At 38.2% G+C, this 27,378-nt stretch overlaps 2 protein-coding genes across 9 annotated transcripts in view; both read left to right on the forward strand.

The window, feature by feature from the left end:
* Positions 1-767: 767 nt before the first annotated feature.
* LOC120494152 (uncharacterized) lies at positions 768-10,263 on the forward strand. Of its 2 annotated transcripts, none has more exons than XM_039693316.2 (10): positions 768-978; positions 1,177-1,248; positions 1,436-1,519; positions 1,688-1,761; positions 1,859-1,991; positions 4,244-4,443; positions 6,077-6,352; positions 8,936-9,109; positions 9,257-9,667; positions 9,775-10,263. In XM_039693316.2, the coding sequence occupies exons 2-10, from the start codon at positions 1,187-1,189 to the stop codon at positions 9,810-9,812; spliced, it is 1,452 nt and encodes a 483-aa protein (XP_039549250.2). In that variant the 5' UTR covers positions 768-978; positions 1,177-1,186; the 3' UTR covers positions 9,813-10,263. The 2 variants fall into 2 exon arrangements, with proteins under 2 accessions (XP_039549250.2, XP_039549251.2); XM_039693317.2 differs by having other exon boundaries at positions 1,454-1,519.
* A 6,386-nt stretch (positions 10,264-16,649) lies between these two features.
* znf423 (zinc finger protein 423) overlaps positions 16,650-27,378 on the forward strand; it is a 162,847-nt gene continuing 152,118 nt past the window's right edge. For 4 of the 7 annotated variants that reach the window (XM_039693310.2, XM_039693312.2, XM_039693311.2 and 1 more), the window contains exon 1: positions 16,651-17,959. In XM_039693310.2, coding sequence (XP_039549244.1) covers positions 17,920-17,959 — 40 coding nt within the window. In that variant the 5' untranslated portion in view covers positions 16,651-17,919. Of the gene's footprint in view, positions 17,960-27,378 lie in introns of all 7 variants that reach the window. The other 3 variants (XM_039693313.2, XM_039693314.2, XM_089116415.1) reach the window with 2 other exon arrangements.

The following is a 27,378-nucleotide window of genomic DNA, read 5'->3' on the forward strand; positions in this document are numbered from 1 at the left end:
GGGAACAAAAATAACTTCGAAATTTTACATGAGATTTATCCTACTAATACATTTTTAACATTGAAATTTAGTTTTGGGGTGAATAACTGTGTTTTTTGTGAAACAAGTATTGAGAATTTAGAGAATTTAGTCTTCTTTGACTGTGTTGTGGTGCAACCCTTTTGAATCGAGGTGCAGAATTGGTTAAGGGGTTGAACTCCCACATAGGTTTGGTGTTTGTCTGGATAACAAAGATTGTGCTTTTGTAAAACAAATAAAAAAATAAAAAAATAAATTGATTTCTCTTTTGGATACGTTTGAATTAATTTAAAAGTCCTTATTTATTTTATTTTTCATTTTATTTATTTTTGTATTGCTTTTTTATTTAATTATTTGTTTGTTCTAGTCTGTTTTCTGTTTTTGTACTAGCTATGCTCAATCTAAGGCTGAAAAATGTAGGTTATTTTCAGAGATTTGTTAACGTACCTTGTTTGTTTGTGTTGTTGAAGATTACACAACAATTAATCAATAAATAAAAATGTCCGCCTCAGGATGCAGCGAGCTGTTTCCAGGCTGTTTCTATTGTCCTATTCAAAACACAATACACTCTCAAATCAATATTTGATTTGATTACTACACACTGCTCGACAAAGGGAAAAAACAACATATTATTCTATCATAGGTTTCTATCAGTTTTCTATCCTATGGGCAGTTTAGTGACGTCATTGGTCTCGTCGTTTGACTGCCTGTCCGATAGGAGGCGCCACACACTTCCTGAAATACACTTGTTCATCGAAAGGAAGTCAGATCGAGTGTGTTGCAGGTCCGTTGGCGCTAGCTCTGAGCAGTGATTCGGATTCATCTCCGTTTTACACAATTCTTATCTAAAAATAATCTTAGTATTTACTAATCTCGGGCAGACATGACAAATTAATCAATTTATCGCGATATTATAAATTAAACCAGCAGGAATATAACCGAAGATCTAACCTTACCCAGGTAAGATGGGCTACACAACAATTCATTGCTTTCATAACAATAGTTTGACGAATCTCACAAGTATTACACGTTATTTTAACTGAAGAGCATGGTTGTTTTATTTAAATAATAGATTAGATGCAGACCAAAACCAAAACTCAATTGTGTCTTGCGCGCGATATTATGTAAATTTATATTTATCAACTGCAATTCATTTAGAAGACACCAAATGTCGGCGTGGGCGCAGAAAGCTGGGGGCAGAAGACCACCACCAAAACATAGTGGAGGAAGGTATGTGAGTAACATAGAGGCTTTGTTTCAAAACACTGAGAGCTGCCTCCTTCTGGGCTATTCTTCGCAACATTTTAACAGTTAAAAACTAAATTTAAGTGCTGTCTAGCTTGGTTTTAACACACAGCCTACGTTTTACATTTCTGATGGTATGTTAATTTTAATCATGTTGACTTACTACATGCAGTGTCCTAAAACCTCTCAGGTCTTTTCGAAGACCACCATATCCTATGAGGGAGGACAGAAAAGATGACCTTCCACAATCTGAGAGGTGACTTAAATAGTGTTATTTGTAAAGTCTATATATAAATCCCTTATATAGATTCTTCTTTCGCATATCTGTTTCTCCCAAATAAACATTTGCTTATTTGTGAGCGATTCATTGCTGTTCTTAACTCTAAACATCTTTCCCTCCTGATCATACCTCAATTCTTCTCAGTTTTGAAAGCTTAGAAGAAGGGATTGACTACTCTGGCACTGCAGACTATGAGCATTCACCGCATCAGTCAACGGGTATTATTTTTCATATAATGGTTTTTCAATAAAGAACTTGATTTCTCACTGCTTTCTGATGTGGGAAATCTTTTCTGAGCATCTTTCTTTGTATCAGCTGTTTCCCCTGAGGAATACGAGGCATCAGTTCAACGCACTACCATATATGAGAAGTTCCTACAGCAGCTACATAAAGATGGTGCTAGACAGCCTGCAGACTGTGTCGTCCTGTCTGTGAATAACCAGAATGTGTGAGTATATACCTCAAGTAGCAGCAAAATTCTCTTGCATTATTATTGTGTCAAGTTTGCTTGTTTTATATATATTAAATGTAAGAGAGTAAATGTAATTTAAATGTCATTTTTTTCAGAGTTGGCACATGAAAATATGGGACATGTTTGTTTACCCATTTTGTGCTGTTTTAGTTTTCTGAAAAGTCTCTGTTGTGTGAATGTTGTTTGTTATTGTCAGATGTTAGACAGGTCAGGATTAAGATCAGGAACCATCCTTGAATTCTGATGGATATGCTATTATTTAAATCATTTATGCGAAATTAAATGAAAATTAAATATGCCTTGAAAAAAAAAATAGTATTCTAAATGTTCATAATTAGGCAAAATGTGTCCACTATTTAACAGATGTCTCTGCTTCTTGGGGTGTGTTCACACTTGTAGTTCGGTTTGTTTTGTTCGGACCAAAAAAAGAGAACATTTAGTCCTGGTCCGCTTAGCGTTCAGATTGGCAATTTAACACAGAACCTAAAGACATAGGGATATGTTCACAACCTGATTTGTCGGCGTTTATTACATATATTTTCCGATGAAACTTAATGAAAACCCAAAACACCCATATTTTGACCAGCTGTGATCTTGTGAAGAGCTTATAAAATGTGTAAAGGTGTCAAAACAACGGCAGAAATCCCTCCATCACACTCATAAATGATATGCTGCGAGAAGACACTGTTCTGATGCCTGTACTGAACTGTGATAGGCAACATTGTGACTATGACGAAAAAAAACGGTGTGTGAGAGCATTCTGTACTTTTTAGGGTCGCATCTTGTGACATCATGTCCCATTTTTGTCGAAACCCATCTTTTTAGCGGTTTCGGGCTGCTTTTTTGGTGCGCACCACTAGGGTTCGGATGGTACCGCAAATGTACGGCACTAACAGAGCAATCGCACCAGGGTACGTTTTAATCGACCCAAACATGCCAAGTGTGAACACCCTTTTTCTTTACAATTCACTTTCAGTCTCCTTATAATCCTTATAAATTAATTAATAAAAAAAAAATCCATTATTATCACAGTTTTACACTGCTTTTCCAGTGGACAAAAAACCCAAACGAATAATGACAATTTTTGAGCTTTAAATGAAACCTTCGAGCATAATATTTAGAACAAAGAGGTTAATTTAATAATAAATAAGTTAGTTTAAAAATGTACTTGTATGTTGTGTAAATTATATTTATCCAGCAAATCAAACACAAATGTTTGGTCTCACAAAAAAAATCGAAAACAAGCAACCCCCCCAACAAACAATTTTAAATATAAATGACTTCTGAATCCTAATCTCAATGCTGCGGAAACACAAACCTTGCATCATTTTATGGTACCATTGCGTCATGTTGCATTCAATTTAAAATTTAGAGCCCTGCCCTAAAAACTGTAGGAAGAGAATGCATTTATGCTGATGTTTAACTTTTTGATTCAATTTTTCCAATCTAAATCTTCTATTTCACATTTCTAAAAGAGGGTATTCTCTTAAAACATGGTATGTTCAGTCTCCTAGCAAACTTTCACATTATTCATAAAAGAATAAATATGTCCAGACAATCCTTGTTCATTCAACAAAATACAAAGGAGCCTCTTTGACAAGTGGTGATATTCAAAATGTTCAGTTATCAAGCCATATTTATATCAAGTACGTAATTAAACAAAAACTCAAACGTGCTACTAACAAAAGTGAAAATACATCTTTAAACATGAAGGTTTTTAATTTACGTTTCTAAAATGCATTTTTCTGTTGACACAAAATAAACAGTCCCATATAAGTGATCTGATTAATATTTCTTGTCATAAATGTGTCCATAGAAGTATTTCAAAATAAGTTTTACAGTATTTAAACACTATACTGTATTGGTCTTTAAGTTGTGTAAATGTGTGTAAAATGGTGATATTAGTATGTAACTTTTTAGTTACTATTTAAACAAGTTTTCACTTATTTTGATGTCTTTTGGGATTTATTTCTCTCAAAGAAGACTGATGCCACACACAAAAGCATTTATTCAGCTAAAACAAATAAAACAACCTTATCTTATTATCAAATGTTTAATACACTTTAATAATGCTAAGCAGATTTGTGTTGGTTTATTCATTAATCATTAAATCTCTACCCTTTCATTACTGCATATATAAGCCAGGTCACGCTCAACAACGTCATTTCCTCACGTCATGCCCTGAAGCATGGTTCTCAATAACCAGATCTCTTCTTCTTCTTTCAAAGGGATTACCCCAAATCGATAGGCCAGTGTTTGCAGGAACGTGGCCTCTCGGTGGAAATGCTTTACCTGCAGGTGGAATCAGGCCTGACCCGGGCCCTCCAAGATGTCCGCTCTGACGGTTCCCCCTTATGTATTCTCGTCGAGCAGACTAATGTAACACTCTCCTCGTGCACAGTAATCATATTTTCAGAATCCCTCAAAAGTAAGTCCTGACTCCCACAATTTATCTCCCAATAAAACCACTTAAATGTATTTCAAACAATAGTTAAAAACGTTAAGATAATTGCTACAGAGAAAATACCCTAGACTTGGTGGTGGGCATTTTTGTTTTTAGTATGAACTAGAATGATCATTTACTCCTGTGATTGCACCAAAAAGACATGCATTCATATATTCTAAAAATATACTGTAACTTTCAGAACAGCCCAAAAAGATAAATAATTTATATGAACTGCAAAATGTCATCTCAATGTAATGCAAACTTTACAAAGAAATCTATTTGTGTATCTTGTGGCAGTTAAAAACTAAATTGCATAAACACACAAACCGGATCTTAGACTAGAAACATGCTTTGTTATAAAATAGAAAAACATTTTATTTTTAATAACCTTAGGGAAAACATATTTTTAAAAACTGTTTCCCCTCAATTTTATAAAAAAGTCCTTTGTTTTGAAGGAAGAAAAATATTCAGAATACTCCAAATTAAACCATACAATAGCTTTTAGTTTTGCCATGGTTTTACACTTTTCACAAACATAATTCATAAGATAATTTTGAATGGTCCAAATAAATCATGCATACATTGTTTTACAAAAAAAAAAAATACATTACAATGACATAACCCATGAGGTTTGGGTACAAATATTTTACCAATCAACAGTTGGTAAATATGTTTAAATTGCACCATTAAAACCAAGCAATAATTCATCAATATAGTGTTAGACATGCATATTTAAAGAAACATAAACAATCACAATAACATTACATTCAAATAGATGAAATGCCCTTAATTCTGATATTATAATTAATGCCCACCACTTGATTTAAAAAAAAACACTTAATAATATATAATGTATTTCAGATGTATATTAATATAATTTTTTATTAATGTTTTTAATTTCTATAAAACCTCACCTTGCTGGTAAGTTCTCTGAAGGCTGGTATACACTTTTTGAAAATCTAGGCATCATACACCTATCAACTTTGGTTACAGAGAAAAACAAAACTGACTGAAGATCACACACTACCGACTTACAAGTCATTTTGAACACATCAGAACATGTATGACAAATAAAAACAATATGTGTTCTAAAACCTGCTCAAAATATCAAACATGTTTGACATCCTCCGAATGGGCATAAAAACCGGCCAGCTTACCCTTACTTCAATATTAAGTCTATTAAAGTGTAGATCCATCCTTTTAAACGCGTGAACTGAATTGTCGAATTTTCCCACTGAAGGAATTTGTTATTGCCATATTTCAAACCTGAATGACATTGTGAACCAGTGATCAAAAGTCTAAAAGATTTCTCATGCACATTGCTTCCTCATATAATAATTACACGCAGTACATTTGGTCCGAAACAACTTTTCAAAGCAATCTTATATAAACTTCTAATCTACTTAAAACTTATAAGCGTGCTTATGAACGTGTCCTTTGAGCGCACACTGAATTTGAATGTGGTAATTGGGTTAAGCAGAGGTTGCCAGACTGCAGCATGTTGCTGATGAGGTAGAACTCTTTTGCGCACTGCTTAGACTGCAGCGGCTCACACTGAGCGCCATATGTAAACCCCCTCCCTCCTCTGGCTGACCCTTCCTCTGCCTCTCTGCAGTTCATCGAAACATGCCCAAAGAACAGGCCATGGAGTTTGTGATGGTCGAGTTCAGGCGCTTGAGTGGTTCGCGGCGTGTGCCGGACCCCACGGAGACTGCGGCACGGGCGGCTGAGCTGACGGAGGACTATCTGGAGCGTGGCAAGCTGGAGCGCCACACTGTTCCCTCCGCCACCCGCCACCTGCTCTTTCTCCTGGCCGAAGGTCTGCACCTGTACCCAGAGGAGCTCAGCACACTGGTGGAGTATCTTCAAAACCGCCAGGACCATCTGCGAGGTGAACATGCTTCCATGTCCTGGCCTAGTTACATTCATATTCATATTGTGTTGTCTTTATAAGTATGTAATTCTCGTGTTGCTCTTAATTTGCACATTATAATTGAATTGCCTTAAACTAGGTGCATTTATGAATGATCACATTTTAATTTACAATCTCTAATTAGACGCAATTTATTTAATTTGATTTCTTTTTTTAAATGTAAAATATTTTCTTTGGAGGTATTGATATTAAAAAAAAATACTTTTTTTTTTTATATGAACGATTATGGAAAATCTAATTGCGATATTTATTTTTTATTTTTTATTTTTTTTATTCCAATATTGCGATTTAATATGCGATTACTTTTTAAGTTCTTTACCTTCTGTAATAAATGATCCGATCTACCTTTCTTCTTATTAATTAATCTTAACACTTAAAATATATATTTAATTACATGTGCAAAAATACATAAACTTAAAATATATATATATATATATATATATATATATATATATATATATATCATTTAATCAAACCAATTACATGTTAAGAATTTTAAAAAGGCTATATAAACTAATATAGCTTAAAAATATAAAAGCTAGTAAATAAAGAGGAACAAAAAAAAGCATTACAAGCAATAAACAAAGAGTGGTTTCAGTTAGGGCTGTCGCGGTAACCGCAATATTGTAGTACCGCGCTTCTGACAAGTCAACCGCAGAGGATAGCACGTAACCGCAGCAACCGCGATATTCACGTTTTTTTTTTTATAAGGCTATACCCTTCTTGTTTTGAACTTAATGCATGTGTATTGAATGTTAAACAAGTTCATAACGATAACAAGACTGTTTATCATGGTGATGTGTAGCCTACAGGCTTCACACAGACAGTGAATGAGAGAGATCGGCAGAGCGCGTCACGCGCTGCGCGTGCAATTACCTGCGTCTGTCTTTGAAGTCGTGAAAAGCTTGTCGTGTCAAAGGGAAGCGAAAAATTTGTCGCATCATCATTTTAATGTTGTTCTCTTGTTCTGTTGTTCTCAATGTTCTCTTCACGGGTATTTTCCCATAAATGCGCGTCAGCAGCAGCTCTGGTCAGCATCCCACAACACAAGGAAGCCGAAATAAAATCAGTGAGTCACGCATTGAATCAATGGGTCTCTAATAAGTGAAGCATCAGCTTCAGCATTGCCTATGCGACGCATTGCTGCTCAGCTGAGCCTTGAAAAGTTGAATCTCAAAGTTAAAAATAAATAACATCTTGTTGAATCAGCTTTTTTAAACGTGTTCGTTGAATGAACGGTTCAATGACTCGCTCAAAGTCCGTTGTCATAACAATATGCGCGCTGAGTGAAAGTCTTTCAATGCGCATATACTGTAGACGCTGTTTAGTTTCGGTTACATTGGTTACTGAAAATGTCCTCGTTTTTGTCCACATCGTAAACATTATTTATATAGCAACAAAAACATAAAAATTAAATAAATAAATAAATAAATGGCGGTAATACCGCATATCACGCTATTGAGCCACTCAACATTACCGCAAGGGAAATTCCATAACCGCGACAGCCCTAGTTTCAGTATTTAAAAGTAGGCTGTCTGAATGTTTTTCATTCTAGAGCTGGAGTGATTTTTCCCCCTCAGTTTAGATATGATAAGCTGCATTCACACTAATGCACACATCTCTTTTGAAATTGTAAATGTAGTTTGTACTGTTGGTTTAAGATATAACTGACCATGTGTACATTTAATTTTGTGTTACAAAAGGCTGCGCACTGCACCAGTAATGTTATAACATCAAGCAAAGCGGCAAAATCTGTGCAATGAAGCACGCGAATGTCCTTGTAATTCGGTTTAACCCCGAACTTTATGAAATATTATGTTTCGGAAGGTTCGAGCGGTGTCGTGAGAGAGAAAAAAAAATTAGAAGCAAGCAGAATAAGGTCGTTTCTAAAGCACGCGCAGCGTCATCACACATCTGTGTTTAAAAACTAAGCTCACACTTGATTCTGAAATTCTCTGAATCGATCCAGAATTGTTGGAGAGAGAATAAACAACACAATATCACATACATTAAAAATAAACTGTTCTTTCCTGTATGCCAGACCTATATGCGTATTGTGCCAAGTTGATGCTTGATCTTGCAGACTGCTTTTCTCTCGCGTGCCACGTGACCAGTGTAATCGCAGCTTTTGCAGTTACAAAATCGCGTTTCATCATATCGCGATATTATCGCAAATGCAATTAATCGTTTAGCCTTAAAAAAAAAAATATATATATATATATATATATATATATATGGTATGAATTATTTATATAATACATTTTATATTTTAAATAATGTACAATTGCAAGAATATTTCTTGCTCGTTTTCCATATTCGCTTGGATTCCTTGGATTTTTTTTTTATTTTTATTTAGAGCACAACATTTTTTTCTAATTTCTTCTAGTTTTTATAAATATTTGACTTAAATTATTAAATAATAATTATAATAATCATAGCCATAATAAAGATCACAGCCAATCTATACAATTGCATTGTGTATGCATTGTTTTTATTTCTGTATAGAAACATCTCTGTATTACTTGTTCCTTTCTTCCTCAGTCTCTTCCTCTGAAGTTGACAGTGAGGCTGCTCCTGTGATCAACAGCCTGCCTCCGGGGTTAGGAAAGCCTCCACCACTTCTGCCTGCTGGTTCTGGTCCACCACCACGAGAGCAGACAAACCCACCCTTGGGGTCAGGAGATGCACTCCCAGGACATCAAATGGGATTGCAAGGTTTGTTTTTAGGGCACAGTATCAAATACAGTGCTACATTCATTGTTTTTTTTTTTCTTACTTAAAATAAAAAAAATCATACATTGATTTGTTGTACTTTTTTGTGATACTTGTGTGGTATTTGAATACAGTATTCTCTGTTTCCAGGCTCATACCCTAAGACGAAACCACCTCCTTTGCTTTCAATGCAAAATCTAAAGCCACCTTCCCACAGACCAACTGCCCCCCATAGCCTTTTACCTTCTCGGCCCCCTTCTGTCTCTCACGGTCCTTCATTTAATCTTCTGCCATCTAGAGGGCCAGTAGCCACTCACAGTCTTGACAAGCCACAACCTCTCTTAGGCCAAGCACCTATACATTGGCCCTCTCCCACCCGTGCCCCTTTGCTTGACACTCCGCCTCTTGGTTTCCAGTCCTCTAGAGGACTATTGCAGCATCCAGGCCCTCATGCATTGCTAAAGACGCCTCTTCTCTGTGGACCCCCACCGCAGAATGGGCCCCATGGTCCTAGAGTACCGCCACCGTCACTCAGGAGCCTTCATATGGGAGCCCCAACAGGTCAGTACTTTCTCAAGTCTTTTTAGAGCACTATTGGTGTGGAAGGATCTGTCACTGATTTTTCTTTTCTTTTGGTGCCTTTTTTTTTTTTTTTTTTTTTCCACCAGGTTCAGGTCCGCGGCCGCCACGACGCCTGCTACCTTGATTCTCTCAGGACACCCGATTAAATCATACCCCAATGTTGTCACGTGGGCATAGTCATTACATTTTGGACTTGAGCATTTTTTTTTTATTATTTTAGGAACTTGCCTTTTGTGTTTCTTTCAGGATCCCATGATGTTTAAAGATGTACCGATATGGGAAAAGCCACAGTGGTGTTCTCTTTATTTCCTCCGGTGTAAACTAATTTCTTAGAATAAATCTGAAATATTTCAGTGACATAAGTTGAGTTTTCAGAATGTGTTTAACTGTTCTATTCTCTGTACAATGATTGGATGTATTTCAAATATAATTTTTGGTATGAGGCAGTGATATACGGCTATTTAGAATTTAGATGAATGGTAGATGATTTTTGACTTCTAGGGTCCATATTCACTAAAAAATCTTAACGTTTAAAATTATAAAAAGCAATTTTCATTAAAAAAAGTTCTTAACCATTTACTGCATGGTTTTTAAAAAATATGTTTTTTGTATCTTAAGAAAAGAGAATACATTGTTTTTGTTTTTAAAATTTATTTTCAGCCTGATCATGTAAATTTTGACTGGCCAAATTGCATTCAATTCCACATTTCTCAGTACAAATTCACTCCAATTTTGAAATCAATTGTGCCATCTGACCGCAATTTTCAGGTCATGCCACATATTTTTTTATTGAACTGAAATTTATTTATTCTTTGGAACATTGTTCTACTGGAACAAAGGGGTCGCTGCTCTGAACACGCCTTGTGGATTTTGGCTCAATCTTTTTATTTCTCTCGCTTAAGAAACACCAGAGTGAGCTGCTTCCATCGCCATGCTCGACAGTAGGGATAATGTTATGTAACGTACGGGAACAAATCATTTAGACCAGTTGTTTTAACTGGTTCAATTGATGATTGAATTGAAAAGATCTCAAAAGACTTGTCAATTCTACATTTTTCGCATATGTACAGAAAACTTAGTGTACATGTCGTACTGACCACATTTGTAATATTTTTTTTTTCTTTTTTAGTTTTTATTTTGTAACTTGTTAGCCCTTTTTTAATATATGCCAAGATATTATTCAAAAAATAACCTTTTGTGTTCCACTGAAGAAAGAAATATATATTTGCACAGCAATTTCGAACAACATGTGGGTGAAGGGTTAAGCTTTTGGTGAATTATTTCTTTAACAAACATGCATTGAAATAGACTTGACTTAAATATGACATTAAAATAACCTGATAATTTCCTCAGTTGGTATGGTTGAAAACTATCACAACCCTTGTGTTTGTCTTCAAGTGGGTGATTTAAGAGGACATGTAATTAATGCCCTCTTCTTTCATGAACTTCTTTGAACAATTGATAGATAATGATAGACCCCCCTTGATCCCAACAACGAGTTTTCTACTACACTGTAAAAAAAATATTATATGATCAATAAGTTATGACAAAGGTTTTTACATTTCTTTAACTCAGAAATGAAAAAAAAAAAAAAACTGCAATTTTCAACTTATTTTTGTTCAATCATTCAACTATTTTTTTGGAGTTCAACTGGTGTAATGCAATTTAATTTAAAATGACTTAAACATCCAAGTTGATCGTATGTAAACATATTGAAGGCAGTAACTTTTTTTTTTTTTTTTTTTTTTTTTTTACAATGTAGGCTACATAAGATGTGACATGAGAATGATTTTTTTTTATATGTGAAGTAGCTAGGGTACATTTATAAATCTAATGAGGGGCAGAAATATTTAATTTATGGAACCCTATTTCTGCCACAGAAGAAAAGAAAGGTCGTGCATGAAATAAAATAAGTCTTAATTTATTAAATAAATTAGAAAAAAGTTATAATTATTATAACATTGTAAAACGACCAAAAAAAGATAATCGAAATCTGAGGCGTAAAAAAAGGATTTATTACACGACTGTCGTATATCATAACTATGATTTACAAAAACGTGACTTTTTTTTTCTTTCTTATTTATAGCAAAAATGGTTTCCATAGTCAATCAACAATAAATTCCACAACTGACAATTAAAGTTACGTGGAACTGAATAAATAGTCGGAAAGCCGTTACTAAACGGAAGAAGATTCAGCGTTAAGTAAACGGTGACTTGCCACGGACATCTCATTTCACGTGAGAACGTCAAACAGATTCGGAACAAAATGAGGGTAAGTAGCCTAAATTATAACAGAATTTACATTACTGGGTAAACTATCCCTTTGAATAAGGGAAGATTAATCGAATCAATAATATTACTATTTACTATAAGTGTTTGATATTGTGTTTTTGCAGTATTTATTCACCACAGCGAAAAAACTAAAGAAAAAAGACACGAGGCTAATCTGAGTGTGAACTCATTTAAACCACTAGATAGCGCTCTAGACCAACATAAAATACATTTAAGACAGCAGTTACATGTTTAATAGGGTTCTTATGTATATCTAACTTCAAAACAACGTTTGTTTTATATTACAGAAAATTTCTTCTCGGAGTAGACTATATTTATGTGGTTATATTTTATTTGAACATTTCATTTGAAAGAAGATACAGTGAAATGCAGCATTTAATACGATTTAAACACGAAATGAACACTACAAATTGTTTTCGCTCTCTGACAGACACTGCTAGCGCGAATTTATTTCCTCTCAATAACAGTAAATATAATTTCCTCACGCAAAATGAACCATTGGGAGGTAAATCTAAGGCTTGCTGGGTGTAGATCGTTCCTAGCACAATTTCATAATAATAAGAATCTGCATTTGTTAGTTTGTCCACATCCTTTAAAATTGGGCGAGACATTATTGCATTCAGACGACGTAATGTTTGTATTTGAGGACAAAGTTTTACTTAAATTACAAACCAAATATACAAATAAGATATTTCTGACATAATGTACGGTAGAATAGTAAATTGCCCCGGCCTTAAATGAGAATTATGTCAAACTAATTCTTTTATTAACGTTTTATTGTCTTCTTTCAGAGCAACTCAAACAATAAATGGGTGTATTTTCGTCTCAGAATTCTCCTTCAAATACGTGCTAAGATTTCATATAGCATTGGGCCCTGCGTGAGAACCAAAGAAGTTGAGTAGGAATCTATACATTCATATATACACTGTAGATCCTAATGGCACACACTGTTAGCAAATGTGTGTATGTCTTTAGTAGGGCATGTTTTACAGCTGTTTGTCTCTCCACTCTCTGATCACAGACACTCAACCGCAGCTGTGAAGTATCCATCACGTCTCAAAGTAATGGAGGCCCGGTTCTGCTTCATTTCACCAGCTGGGAGGTGTTGATTGGGCCTTTTTTAAGGTAAGCGAGCAAAAAACAGCTCCACTAAGGCTGACAAATGCAATAGGAGACGAAAGGATTACCAGTCAAACGGACTGAAACCAGCTTTCGCCCTATTACGGAAGTGCAGACATGCCTCATTTGTGTCTCACGACATGTGATTCAGTTACTGTAATTCCGCAATCACACAGAATCACTTGCTTTCCCCATAGTGACACACACTTGCCATTCCCGCACAACTGGATATCAATCAAAATGTATCACTATGAATATTCTTGGCATTATTGTGTTAGAATTCACAGACACCCAGGTCGTCTCTAAACGCAATGTGCTTCTTTGTTAGGACAGCACCACACTGAGCTCCTGTTTGCTGCTGTGAGTGAGATCTTCATTAGAAACCTTGAGCCCTTCACCAGGATCGGTGCCAGGTACTTGGTCTAACAGCCAAACATGTTGATAATTAAACCCCTGTAATCGAGAGGTGTTATCACAACAATTAACAGCAAAAATGTGAAGGTATGAACGAGTGTCTCAGAACGTGTGGCTTTGTATGCACTCCCTGCCCTTGTTATTCTATTGCAAATGTTTTCCATTCATCGACGACGAATCCTTCGTCTATTTATTTAAGCGCCGGCGTATCCGTGCATGTTCGTTTTGAGTGTACATTTAGTGCAGTGTTCCTCTATCGAACCATCCTGGGAGGGATTTGATGCGGGGGGAACATGCACAAAAACATCATTTCTCTTCCCGTCTTTTTTCCTGAAAGCACATTTGTCTCTCTCCTAGTTTCCCTAATTCTCCAGACGTGTTCAAATCGTTCTCTCCCCCCCCCCCCTCTCCCTCCCCAACGTTGGCTGCCTCTGCCCTCGTTCCTAGGCATCAGCTGAAGACCCAGCAAGGCCCCCATACACAATGAGCTTTAATTGGGTTAAGTTTGTCCGCCACAGATAACATTTCTCTTTCTGTGGAGAATAAAACAAATTGCTGGCACTAATGGCACTGTTTAATGTAGCTCTTTTTATTATGGATGGAGGAAATTAGGAGGAGACTCCCAACAGAGAGCTGATGTCGTGGGAGTGAGTGCATTGTTGCAGCTCATCAGAAAAGCATTTTTGCTTGGGCCTCCTCGCCGCGTCGCCTGCTAAGCCCTTTCACGTGGCCTTTTGAAAACACGGCCCTAAAAATCGAAGCGTTTGACAGTTTATATGGCCTGTGCGATCTGCGTTTGACGCCATGTGTTCCGAACCTGTTCTCCGTCCGCTGTTTTTATGCTTTAATGCCCTAAGTCCATAAAGCTGGTGTTTCTTTGTGTAAGTCTGGGGCAAGAGCCAGGGAAACGGGGGCTGGAGGGGGGCTTGTTATTGAGGTTTTGGCACAAGACGCGGTAAGCCTAAAAGCCTGAAATTTGTTCTGCATTGCTTTCGTTTCTGAAGAGGGTCCCCTTTTTCAAGTCAGAGTCAGACGTCTCACTGCAGCAAGCTAATGGGATGCGAGGACAGATGCACACCCTGGCATTTAACATGCCAACACCTGAGAGTGTTTGGAAGACAATCAGCAGTAAAAATGTAATGTTCAATCTGGATTTTTATGGTGGCTAATCAGGACTGATGAAGTAGAGGGTACATTAAAGTGCAGCCGAGCGGTCAGCCCCAATCTGCGTTCCTGCTCTGCACCTCTCCCTCGTGTGCCCGTGTGCAATCGGCATCAGCATGGCTGTCTGGGTCCGGGGTCACTGTAACAAACGAAACGTGCTGCTTTAAGCGCCGCGCCGTCCTTATATGGACAATTACTGCTGTATGGTGGCATATTTTAGCAGTCCTATATTTTGCTGATGTACACGAGACAATTAAAAGCTTCTGGCAGTGCTTTCCTGCCATTTTTTTTTTTTGCTTCCATAATAGATTCTATCAGGTCAGGTCACCGTAGCACGGTCCCGAAAGTAAAACCCGAAAGCTAATAAAATGTTGTTGTTTATTTTTGGCCATTAGCTTTAAACGCAAATGTATTTTAGCCTCCTTGTACGGATTGACATGTGTGCCTCTCCTGTACTTTGTTAACGAGACAAAAGAGTGTTGGCTTTGCAGTATTTAAATCAGTTATGTCTAATTATTTCATACAAAAATAGCCTATCTAGGGCAAAGCCAATGAGATGTAACATTGTCTGTGGAGGGGGGACCTGGAGGAGTTGGCGTGAGTTCAGCTGAACAGAACAGAACAGAACAGAGAGAATACGCTGTAGGCAACATAAATATAACATGAACTCTCCAGGCTTGTGACAGTACAATGGGGGAGTGTTTAAGGGTGCTTTCTGAGGCCGCACTGTCCAATGGATGATAGTCGCATAAGAATAGCTGCATACCTAGGTACGGTGAAAGGACAAAACGCTGTCGAGTTATTGCTAAATTTTGGATAATCGTCACATGAATAATGGAAGGGCATCAATCTACCACCATCCCTGCTGTGTGAAGGAAAATACTAGCCAATACCGAGACCGCTTGTATTCAGTTCGCAGGGTGAAATGTGAAAGGCCTCCGTCCTTGTAATATCCAATGTGAGATTTTGTTCCTCCTCTAAACAGTATTTTGCGATCATCCGAGCTCCAAAAATGATTTGCCACTCATTAAAATCGTACACGGTGCTAAAATAGCAACGGTGTCTATTCCAAACAGGACCACCTTATTTGCCGTTCACACCTCTTTTTCTCCAGCGTCTTAATTAATTTCATCCACATGTCTTGTAAGTCTTCTAACTGTTCGTTGTGGCACAAGAAAAAATGCAAATCCGTAAAAAGATGACAGAGGGTGTAATCGTGTGCTGTGTGATTTCACAATGCCACTCTTTCAAACCATTCATGTCTCAGCTGTCCTTGACCCTTAAGGAGCTTGTAATGTGGGCTATTTTCCTCCTTTGAATTTATCAGAGAAAAAGGGACCACTGCGGTGAGCTTTCGCCCCTTCGTGTCAGCGGCCTCTCTCTCTGGGACACCAGAAGCACATTTAAAAGCGGTCTCCAGGCGTGCGCTCAGACGAGACAAGAGGGGCCCCGGTCCTCCGCGGGGGGTCAATTTTAAAGGCCGCTCCGTGGCTCCGCGGGGTGCCTGGCTCAATCTGCAGGGCATCCCGCTGACCAAGACAGGGTGCCCAACACGTTATCCATGACAACGGCCGAGCAGCTCCGGCACACCGCGTGTGATTTTGACCATTTCTTAGCTTGATTTTTGCACAAATGATCCTATTTCTGCACACGCAGACTGCCAGGCAAACGCAATGGGGACTGAAAACACTGCCGAAAACACCTACTCTTGCCAATTAAGAAGGGTTTAATGTGAATTAAACATAACCCATTATAACAATTAGAAAAATACAACATCAGTTAATATCAAACGTTATTCTCTTATGCAGATCTTTTCCAAATAATAAAACGTTTCAAAGGTTATCACTAACAATTACAAAAGCTGTCATTATTTACTCACCTTCTTGTTGATTCAAACCTGTATGACTTTATTTCTTCAGTCACCATTCACTTTCATTGTATGGGAAGAATGAAAGTGAATGGTGACTGATTCTGTCAGACCTTAACATACAGCCTAACATTTCCTTTTGTGTTCCACTGAAGAAAGAAAGTCAAACGGGTTTGGAACATCGTGAGGGTGAGTGAATGATGACACTGTTTTCATTTTTGGTTGAGCCGAACTATCTCTTTAAATCCTCAATCTTATCGTTCTAAACGCAGATAAACGTTTTCAAAGACGACGTAGGAATGTTAAATGTTCAACACAAGCCCCGCAAATAGTCAAAATGTCATCGTATCCAATCGACAGTTAAACGCTGGAGTGAACCCAAGACGATGGCACGAGTGCAAGGAGCGCAAAAAGCGAATCCAGTCCGTCTTTTTTCTTGCACGCTGCAGAGTTTCCTCGAAGCTCCGTGTTTTGGCCCCGATCCGTGCTCCAAGTTAAGCTGTAGTTTCCATGGCTGACCATGGTTTGGTGCTGTTGGCTCTCTCTGTCTGCTCAACCCAGGCTGTGCGGAGCTCCCTGCGGGATCAGAGCGCTCCCCCGCCGGGACCCTACTCTCACATCCTCCTGCTGGGACACGGCTACATTTCCAGCCAAGCCTGGCTTTATTATGTGTGTCTGCGCTGCAGCCCCGCCAGCAGTCGGATCGGGAGGCGGAGGGAAGACCAGAGTCAGGACAAAGAAAAAGGGAGAGAGAGGCTAGCGACTAGAAATATTTACGGTTTTTAGGACGATAAACAAAAAGAAGAAAAATCCCCTCAGGTAAAAATGCTGCGTAAAATGCCATTGAGAGTGGCACCTTCGGAAAAATAACAGCGAAGGAGGGCGGTTCGGCGGGATCACAACGAAAAGAGACAGTTGCGACAACTGCTAAAAGGAGGAAAAACATTGCGAATCAATTCCGAAACATCCTCGAAGTGGGTTTACCATATTATCGGCAAGTATTGGCACCTCTCTCCTCTGATCAGGTGTAATTTGGGCACGCTCCGCTTCTTGAAACTCTGGGCGCGCGTGCCCGCTCCACCGTCAGCGCCTGCCGTTACGGAGGAACAAAAGAGCGTTTGCTTCTCGAGCACGGGAAAAGCCGCAAGTTATTCGTTAAATCTACAGGTTGGAGAAGTTTAATCATTGGAATATCCATTTCCTTTTCCGTACTCTCTCTTCCTTTGAACGCTTCTGGACTAGCGAGACTGAAGTTGCCGCATTGCAACAGGCAAAGTGAAGAAATCTCCCAAGTATCAGCGCGTGACCTGTCAATATTTCTCGGAGAGGACAATACACCCGTTAAAGAAAGTAAAATATTGCTCTTAACACGGAGATGTCTAGACGCAAGCAGGCCAAACCGCGCTCCGTTAAAGGTAAGCGTTTTTACGAGAGGGAACAACTCACATGGCCAATGAGATTTCATGTGTAAAACTGGCGGGGATTGCGAAAGTCACTGATTTAATGTTTTTGCTTAGTGACATTATGTTTATAGAGTTTAAGTATGCCCTTTTCCATATAGAAAAATGAAACTTTAACATTTTGGTGCCAGGTGCCAGCAGGTCTTGTGGTTGGCAAAAGTACCTCTTATAGGAAAGGTGCTGTAGAAAGAGTGCTCGAGTTTGTTTTAGGGTTTTAAAATCTCAGTAGTAGTAGTATTTTTGAATTGGTTTAGTGTGTATTAAATTATATTTATTTTTATAATTAAACAATACATCATTCATAGTCAAAAGCATTATAATTCAATGCTTTTTATTTTTAAATGCATGTATAAATATTTTATTTTTTTATTAATACTACTAATACCTCCACTACTGATAATAAAACAGACAGTTCAGTATATTCCAATTTTGTCCTTTCTGTGGAAATCCTACAAAATTTGAGATGTTTATGCAACTCATTTTCATCAGTCTTTAGTGGGATTGTGAATGGAATCTGATTCTCTATAGATCTCAGCTTGGTGTTTATTCCTAGTTGTGACTTTGACATGGCAGAATCAGTCAAACACAGTCTCATCTTATTCACGCCCCTCCTACAAGACTCAACACTCAGTCACAGGCAGGTGAATTTAGGAGCAATAAGGCCCTGCTGCTATTTTGCCTTGTCCATCAGCGATGTGTGGCAGATATTGTGCTGCCGGTCGAGATATCACTTGGCACCCTCACCCCAATAGAAACCAGATGGGCTTTCGGGTGGCCATGTGGCCCATATTAGTACCCCTCCCCCAAATAATAACTAGTTTTTTGTTTTAATTAACGGCCGCAATCTGCAGAGGTTCATCAGGAGGGGGAAAAAAAAAACATGGTCATAAGTTTAGTGGATAATATTCATGGCTGTTAAAGTGAAAATAAAACGTGTTAAGAATAAGTTCTTGTCATAGATATTTAACATTGACAGAGTCTGCTGGGTGCAGATCAATCCTAAACAATGTTGTTGAGTTGTTTTGGAAAGAGAGCAGCCTTTTTGACCCTGTAATCAATAACATAATGTTTATTTTGACCAGCTTTTATTTTTCACATGCGCTGTTATAGAGAAATATTGTTTTTAAATATGCATCATCTCCCCCCCCAAGCATTAACTGATATATATATTTTTTTTCAAGGCAATTTCAAGTCAAATGTTTGGTTGTATTGCAACACACACTATTGCAGTTTTCTATCAAGTATGCATTGGCCTGCTGCAGCACAGAGGTTTGGGGGGTAAACAGTGATTGTATTGACTCAGCGATGCACGTCAATCAGAGGCCAATTAAATATGTAAGCAAGGCTCGCTCTGTCCCTATCTCAGCCCAGCACCTTTAGCTTTGATTGCTATGCACTGAGATTAGAAGGGCATCAACAATATGTCTGAGTGTGGTATGCACAAAATCATTCATGTTTTTTATGTCCCGGTGTCTAGCGTATTGGCTCGCTCATGCAGAGGTTAAGCTTGTTTGTCATTAATTTCTGCTTTGATATGTGCAAATCTGCAGGTGTTACGGCTGTCGGAAACATATTCAGGCGCATCGAGAGGGGGTTCCTCAAGAAACCGTTGCCCATTGTTAGACGCGTTATTTCCAGTAAAGAAGTCGTGCTCTCAACATCACATCACGTTACATTAGAAACTGTGATTGCCAGTGTTACTCGCGCACGCAAGAGTGAGAGAGAGATTATTTAGAGAGGAAAAAGACAGCAAGCGTCGTTCGTCAGAGGGGGAGAGGGAGCTGCGCTTATCAAAATATTATTTCTCTCAATTAATCCCTTTTTAATGTGTGTCTATGCACTGAGTGTTCAGCTGTGGCATTCCTGTTTCATATCTCCACCGTCCCCTTGAGTGTTTCATGCATTATGTAGCGATGATTATTACTTAATTACACATTAATAAATCCCCTTCATTTGCAGGACATTAAGAGGGGGATGAATGCACACGACAGGAAGGGAGAACGAGAGGGCACTTATTTCCATTTTTTCACTGTTGTTGTTGTTGTTTACAGTCAGTCGAATCGAACTGGACCTTTTATTCTAAGAAAGGGAGAAAACGTTTGAGTAATGCTTGTCTGAGAATGAAATCTAATGGCATTATTCCCCTCTCTGCCCACTGACAGCAGGGGTATGTGTGGATGGGTTGAAATGTAAAAAAAATGTCTTGTATCCTGTAGCAAGAGTTTTCTGTGGGAATTGGGTAATTACTCGCTGTTTTAATGTACATTGTCAGATGTGCTATGAGGGAATGTGGGGAAGAGATTTTCATACATAGATTTTTGCAGGGACAACTATAGCAAATAATCAATAAAAAAATTGTAATTTAATTTTCTTGTCATTTTGTGACTTTAAAGAACACTGCCGAGGTTTTCTGTTGTTTGTGTGATTTCCGAGGTAATATTCCGGAAGAACTGTTACATGTTTGAGAAAAAGAAACGAGACAATGAAGCTGTAATGTGCTGTGTTGATCTTTTTCGGTGTGTGTTTGTGTAACGTACAGATCTCTTTGCTTTCCTTCCTTTCTGGCACCATCTGGTTTTATCATTAAATGGCTTTTTTTATTGTCACCTAGGCTTTTGGCAACGGTGTGGAAGTTTCATTGGTCAGTGGGCTGTTGTAAAATGTTGAAGTGAGTTACCATAGGGCTGCAAAGCCACAAATGAAGAGATCAGGGAACGAGAACCCCCAGCGTTCTTATGCATCCCGCATTTGTATTTTTCATTTCAGGCTTTGATTTGTGAGACGGTTTTTTTTTTTTTTTTGCACCTAATCACTCTATTGCATCTGGTGCTCATTTTCAAACGATGGTTCGTTGAGAATAATAGATTACATTTATTTTTAGTCATTATGTCCATTTGCTTTTCTATTGTAGTGACTGAAACATCTGTGTTTAACTAAGCATTCTTTTAGTGATTTTTTAAAACATTCAAATAATCTTCTGACGTTGAGAAGGTGTTTGTTTCAGTGTGAGGATGGAGAATGAAGTATTTATTTTGAGTGTCTGTGTGTTGACTATTAGAGGGCGTGATTTTGAGGTAATGGGAGATGAACCACAAAATTGATTTTTATGCTCTGCTTTTTTTTTTTTTTTCATTGACTTCACAGCTTGAACAATTAGTTAAACAACTCTAAAAGTATTTCATCAGAACCTGAAAAAAAAAACCCTTGACAGCAGCTGAGGTCTCTTTTAATGGTTGTTGATGCGACTTGGATCATGATATTTAGAGGCAAAACGTTTTGTTTTTTTCTTCCGCTTTTTAACATTCTCCAATAGTTATTCCTTGCTCAGTTTTGAAGCAGTGACACCTATTGGTGTGGAGATGGTGGCGTAATTCATTTGGTCTGTGATGGGAGGAAAAGGCGGATGGGTTTGGATGTGGGTTTCTCCCTGGCGGGCAGTGTGTCTGCCAATGACAACTCCTTATCAGCAGCCTGCCTGCTAGTTTTGTGGGGAAGAATCTGTCTTAATGTAAGAGCTCATTCGTAGGCTCTGCCATTGTACCGGCTTAGCCACATGCTTTATCAGAAGGCCTGGGCTCAGTGGCCCGGAACCGGAGCTCGCTGCGGACCCGCTCCATGCCACGCTTCACTTCTAAAGAGAAGGCGTCGCTCTGACGCTCACTGTTATTAATTCTGTTTGTGTGGTTGGCATTCCCTGCGCCCCCCTCTTCCTTCCCCACCAAGCCTGCCAGCCAAGGCTCCCCTGTCAGGCCTTCCCGGAGGATCGCGGCCGCTCTAAGATGCTGCGCTCTGGAACCCGGATTGGGCTGCTGCAGAGGGCAGATTAAAACGTGCTGGAACAACGCGCAGAGAAAGAGTCTCTCAAAGCTGCTCATACCCATGTAGATTAAACATGGCAGCCATTTTCACTTAGTCCACCGAGAGCATCAGAGACTTTTGTCTAGAAAGCACGTTGCGGTACATCTTGAAAGTATTATTTTACATTTAGGAAATTAAGTTTGGTGACCTAGAATAGGAATTTGAGTGACGTTTCATACAGTAACGCTCATTTTATAATTTAGGCCTGTCGAACTGTGGATGTTATCACCCACTCTGGGTTACACTACCTACTAAATTCAAAAGTTTAAAATCAGTAAAGATTAATACTTAATTAAACGTGACAGTAAAGACATGTTACAAAATATTTATTTTTTTCGATTTTGCATAAATGCTGTTCTTTTAAACTTTTTGTTTTCTATCAAAGAATTCTGAGAGAAATGTATCACCATTACCAACCATTTTTAACCGTTTTCAAACAAATCAGCATATGCGAATGATTTCTGAAGGATCATGTGACACGAAGACTGAAGTAATTGCTGCTGACAATGCAGCGTTGCCATCACATGAACAAACCGTTTTAAAATAAAATAGAAATCAGTTATTAAATTGTTAAAATGGTTTTAGAATAATAGTTTTCCTTGATCTTTGATTAAATAAATGCAGCCTGGTTGGACGAAAGACATTTCTTTCAAAAACGTTAAATGTTAATCTTACCGACTATGTCAAAAGTTAGAAACTGTTTGTCTGTGGGTAATTGGCTTTTCCTGATTTTAAAAGATGCATTAACACTCTCCTCTCTTCTCTTTCTCCTCTCCGGGTGTCTGCTCTACGACCCTGCCTGTCTCACTGGGCTGTACATTAAACATAAGGAAAGGGGGCAATTAAGCCCACTCTCTACACCTGGCTGATGCATATATTTATTGGCCAGGCTTCGGGCCCTGGTCTGAGCTTTTTGAGGGTGGTGATTGAAGGGCTGCAGAGGTCATTAATGAGGAGTACTGGTGCTGGTTTGACCCCTGCTGCACCCCCCAGAGTCCCCTCTGACCCCTCACCAGGTCATTTGGCCTCCTATGGCCAAGCGCTTGGGGAACCGTCCGAGACCAGTGAAGGACTGGTATAGCTGGAGGTGAAATGTTCCTGTGTGTGTGTGTGTGTGTGTACGCATGCATGTGCCCACGCACAGAGAAATCTCTTGAACGCTCGTGGCTCTCTCCAGAGCAGAACCTATCGATTTCACAAGGCCTAAAAAAGTTTTCTAGCAGCAAGAACAAAACCGCTAAAACAAAGATATGCTTACAGAGTTGAGCAGCCTTGCCCTTTCAAACACACAGAGTTTGACTCTGCGAAACGTAACTTTTGAGTAATTTGCAGAGTTCATCCGATGTCAAAACGTCTGGCGGTACCTTGTTTCAGATCTTCCAGACAATTACGTTGGTGAATAAAGAGGCATAATTGATTTGGCAGAATGATAAAAGACTACTGCGACCCTTCACTTATCAATTAAAGTAACTAGTTTTAAAAATACAGACAGGACCAACAATGGCGGTGCTTGTCAGTCTGCTTTTTCGTCACGGACAGATTATGTGTGTGAACCACAGGTCTCTGTGTTGGGTTAGTAATGCCTTGATAAATTGATTTTAAGGCGTGAAGCTTCCTCGCTTTATCCTGAGGCTAGTCTGGAGCCTAGCATAGAAGCCTTTTTGGCTTAGACAGAATTAGCCCCTCATTGTAAAAGACTCTCAGTTCTGCTAGCCCGTCTGACCCCAGAGAAAGACGAGCCCTTGATCCTGGAGTCAGATCTGTTTTTCCTTATTTTTCTTCATTTAATTCCCCGTCAAACAGCAAGCCCCCCCCCTCCCCTCCTGCAAAGTCGGGGATAATAACCCGTGCAAACAGCGGGGCTATGCTGAAGAAACAATTAAAGTCGCTCTCCATTCGAGAGCGCTCGCGCACACACATACGCTCACAAAGGGAGAATAAAGGGGAGGGGACTCTGGAAAAAAGCGTAATAATGACATTTACAAAACAGCCGTTGTTCTACGATGTGTTCATTTGTTGGTTAAAAGTCAGGTTTTTCCATTGTGTGCAGTTCAGATTGCATGTGTGCTTTTTTGGAGGGCTGCTCCTGTATTCAAGAAGTTCCCAGAGGAACTGAAGAAGGCAAAGAGTGATTATTACTCTCGCCTTTTCTCTGTTCACCTCATCTAACCTCACCTCATCTCACCCTTCTGCCTTACTAAACTTATTAAATTCATGATATATTATACAAGTAAAGCTGTGCGGGTAAATTGAGTTCTCATAAAATACTTGTAAATCATGGGATTTGTTTTATACTTGGTGGTGTAAGATTTGGGATGAATCAGACTCTCACGTACGTGTCACTTTCACATGCATCACCCAGACCAGCTCTGACATGGTTTTTATTACTATAGTCGTAATTTTCCCTAAAAAATCTGTGCTTTTAGATGGTTTTCTTGAGGATGTGAGAATTTTCTGGTACTTATCTGGGAGTGCTGTGTAGTAGTCATACGATATATTGGCCAATATTTGGTATTTTTTAAATATCTGCCAATAAGTTTGTCTGTGTTGCTGATGTTTCCGTCTCAGGACTTTTATTTTGAAGTTATTACATAATACTTTTTGATCCGTTTACTTTAACAGTTCTATAGCGTTTGCATTTATGTTGTTAGTAATAAAAAGGCAAACATTATAATACTTTCGAATTTACCGTCAGCATTCAGCAAATATGCATTTGTATCATTTTAAACAATTCTTTGAATATCTAATAAACATTTCACTTCACAAACCTTGTGTGCTGACTGTGCACTTAAACTGCATGAACGCATATACATTATGTGTGATGGTTGGTCCATGCGAATTGAATACAGACCAGAACTTTAAACCCTTGATTTCTATGCCATATTCATGTTATTTTTTTACTGTATGCTGTATGTAAAATTAGTATTTTCTTTGTCTTTGTAATATTACAGAATTATGAAGTTGCCATCTAAAGTATAAGTCTTTGTTTTGCAGATTTATTATTAATTTAATTAACTTTCAAATAATTCATTTATAATTTTTTTAGATGTTAAGTTAAATAAATATATTAAAAAAAAATATCGGCTTTATATTAGAATTAGAATTAAAATTAGAAAGACTTTATTAATCCCCAAGGGGAAATTGCAGTGTTGCAGCAGGATTTTAAAACAGAATACAAACCAAACATATTACATAAACTGACATATACTAATAAATAAAAAAACAAACAAAAAAAAAATATTACAATGTATCTTAAGAAGTAAAAAATATCGCCAATTGGCCACACTGATGCTTTCGGCATCGGTATCAGACATGAAATAATCAATAACGGTCGACCACTATTGTTGTGTCAGGAGAGATGACTCTGGCCACTTTAAAGGAGGTGTGTAAAACCAAGTCATCCTCCTCTGTGGCAGCACATGTGCAGTGGACCTGCATCTCAGTGCAGCTGACGTGTGTCTTTGTGTTATGCACTGCCAAAGAGGCAGAATTTGCTCAAACTGTTTCAAAACGCTCGCCATATCCAAACCAAATCAGTTAACCTTATGTTATATCTCGTCGGCTTAGTCCCCAGGTAAAGTTCTCCATGCTACAGCCACAGCGTGTTTTTAATCATCCATCTGCTGGCACTCAGACGCGTGCGTGTGGGCGATGTGGGCCGCTCTGATAGATGCGTATCCATGTTGTTGTGGTTGAACATGATGGGATAGGGAGTCTCTTTCAGCTACTGCAATACAAAAAAATAAATAAAATAAAAATCCAGGGCCAAGAGAAATCCACAGAAATTATTAACCATCCACACTCTCGTGCTCCCAATTCTTCTTTATTCTCTTTTTCCTGCTCAGCTTCTCTCGCCTAATAAATGCTTCATGTCACCATCAAACAGGGCCCGACTTGCTCCAGGAGAGGCAGAGAGAGGGAGCGGAAAGAAAGAGAATTGGAGATCGCGGGGCGTGGGGGTTGTGTACAGTGGGGCCTTGGTGTTGATGGATGGATGGGTGGATGGACAGATGTTAAAAATGTAAAGTTTGGCCTGGTCTGAAGTGATGGACAAGGACCAGGCTGTCGATTCTTTTTTTTTTTTTTTTTTCTTTTTTTCCCTAGGATCTAGATCTAGCTTGATCATTAAAATCCAATTTCATATATTTGCACCATAATACCTTGAGGCAAAACGCAATACTTGGTGCTGACGTAGTCAATTCGTAATTAGTCAGGACACTAAAGTCCAAGTCTATCACACTCATTCATGTTTTATACCTTCTGTTATTGACGGTAAAATAAGTAACATAATTAGAATTTCCTGGAAAGTGTTGCTTTAACACTATAATATACATCAAATTTAGAGAGTTTTTAATTGAATTAAATTTATTTCCTGACAAATTCATTGAACAACATGTCCCATAATGTCATGTGCAGTACTCTTTTACACTCTTGGTTACGAGTGATTTTGTAAAACTTAATTTAGCATTGTGTAGTGTGTAGCAATAGTGTAGCATAGTGATACTCCTTAAAGTGACTTGACTTAACACTTTTAATTTATTAGAGCACTTTTACATTACTCATCACACTATTACATGATGACTTTATGGGGAACGAAGAGATTTTCAGTTGCATGTGTTAGTAAATAGATTAAATAGAAAAAGCATGATTCTTTTAAAGTACCAATTAATGCCTTTTAGATTTATTTTGAATTTTAAACAAATGCAATTGAAAACCTCTCCCTTCCTCAAAGTACAAGTGATTTTCATTAAAAGTAGTATATGTAATATAATTACTTTTATAGAAGTAACAAGTACAATAATTCAATCTCTCTTTTGTCTTTATTTCATCATAGTTTGCACTAACATCTATTTATATAAATGAAATCAATTATTTTAATGTAATGGTTTATACACTCTTAAAAATGCTGGGTTGTTTCAACCCAAATTTGGGTCAAATATGGACAAACCCAAATAAAAATGTAATTAAAAAAATGACAGATGAAAGTGAAAGTTGAAGTTAAAACTTTAAAATTTTAAATTACATTTGGGTTTGACCCAAATTTGGGTTAAAACAACACAGCGTTGTTTAGAGTGTATTAGAAATGATTTAATCTATTTGTTTGCTGACAAAAAAAGACTGTAAAAAGTAATAATGTAACTTAAGTTTTAAAAGTAATGTTCACCAGTACCGCTTGTGTGTATTTATCTATGATTTGAGACAGTTCTTTAGAAATTCTCATACAAAGGAAGAAAGACCCCTGAGAGGTCAAGGACTGAGGGTTATCCCCCCTCCAAAAGCACACACTTTCACTATATCTTGCGGTCTTGTCCCATAATAAGGGTCGCTGTAAGTGTGGGTAGAGTTCATTTAATAAGAACCCCTCCCACAAAATCCCCATACACAAACAAACATGCGCTGGCACGGTCTCCGGCGGGCTAAACAAACAGTAGAAGGGTCTCAGAAGGAGCATGATTGCAGAGTTAATCTGTCCTCTAGTGATGCAGGCCGGCCGCAAAGCTCCTTCAGAGAGGGAC

Source organism: Pimephales promelas, chromosome 10 (genome assembly GCF_988280905.1).
Source record: "Pimephales promelas chromosome 10, fPimPro1.hap1.1, whole genome shotgun sequence".
NCBI classification, from domain to species: domain Eukaryota; kingdom Metazoa; phylum Chordata; class Actinopteri; order Cypriniformes; family Leuciscidae; genus Pimephales; species Pimephales promelas.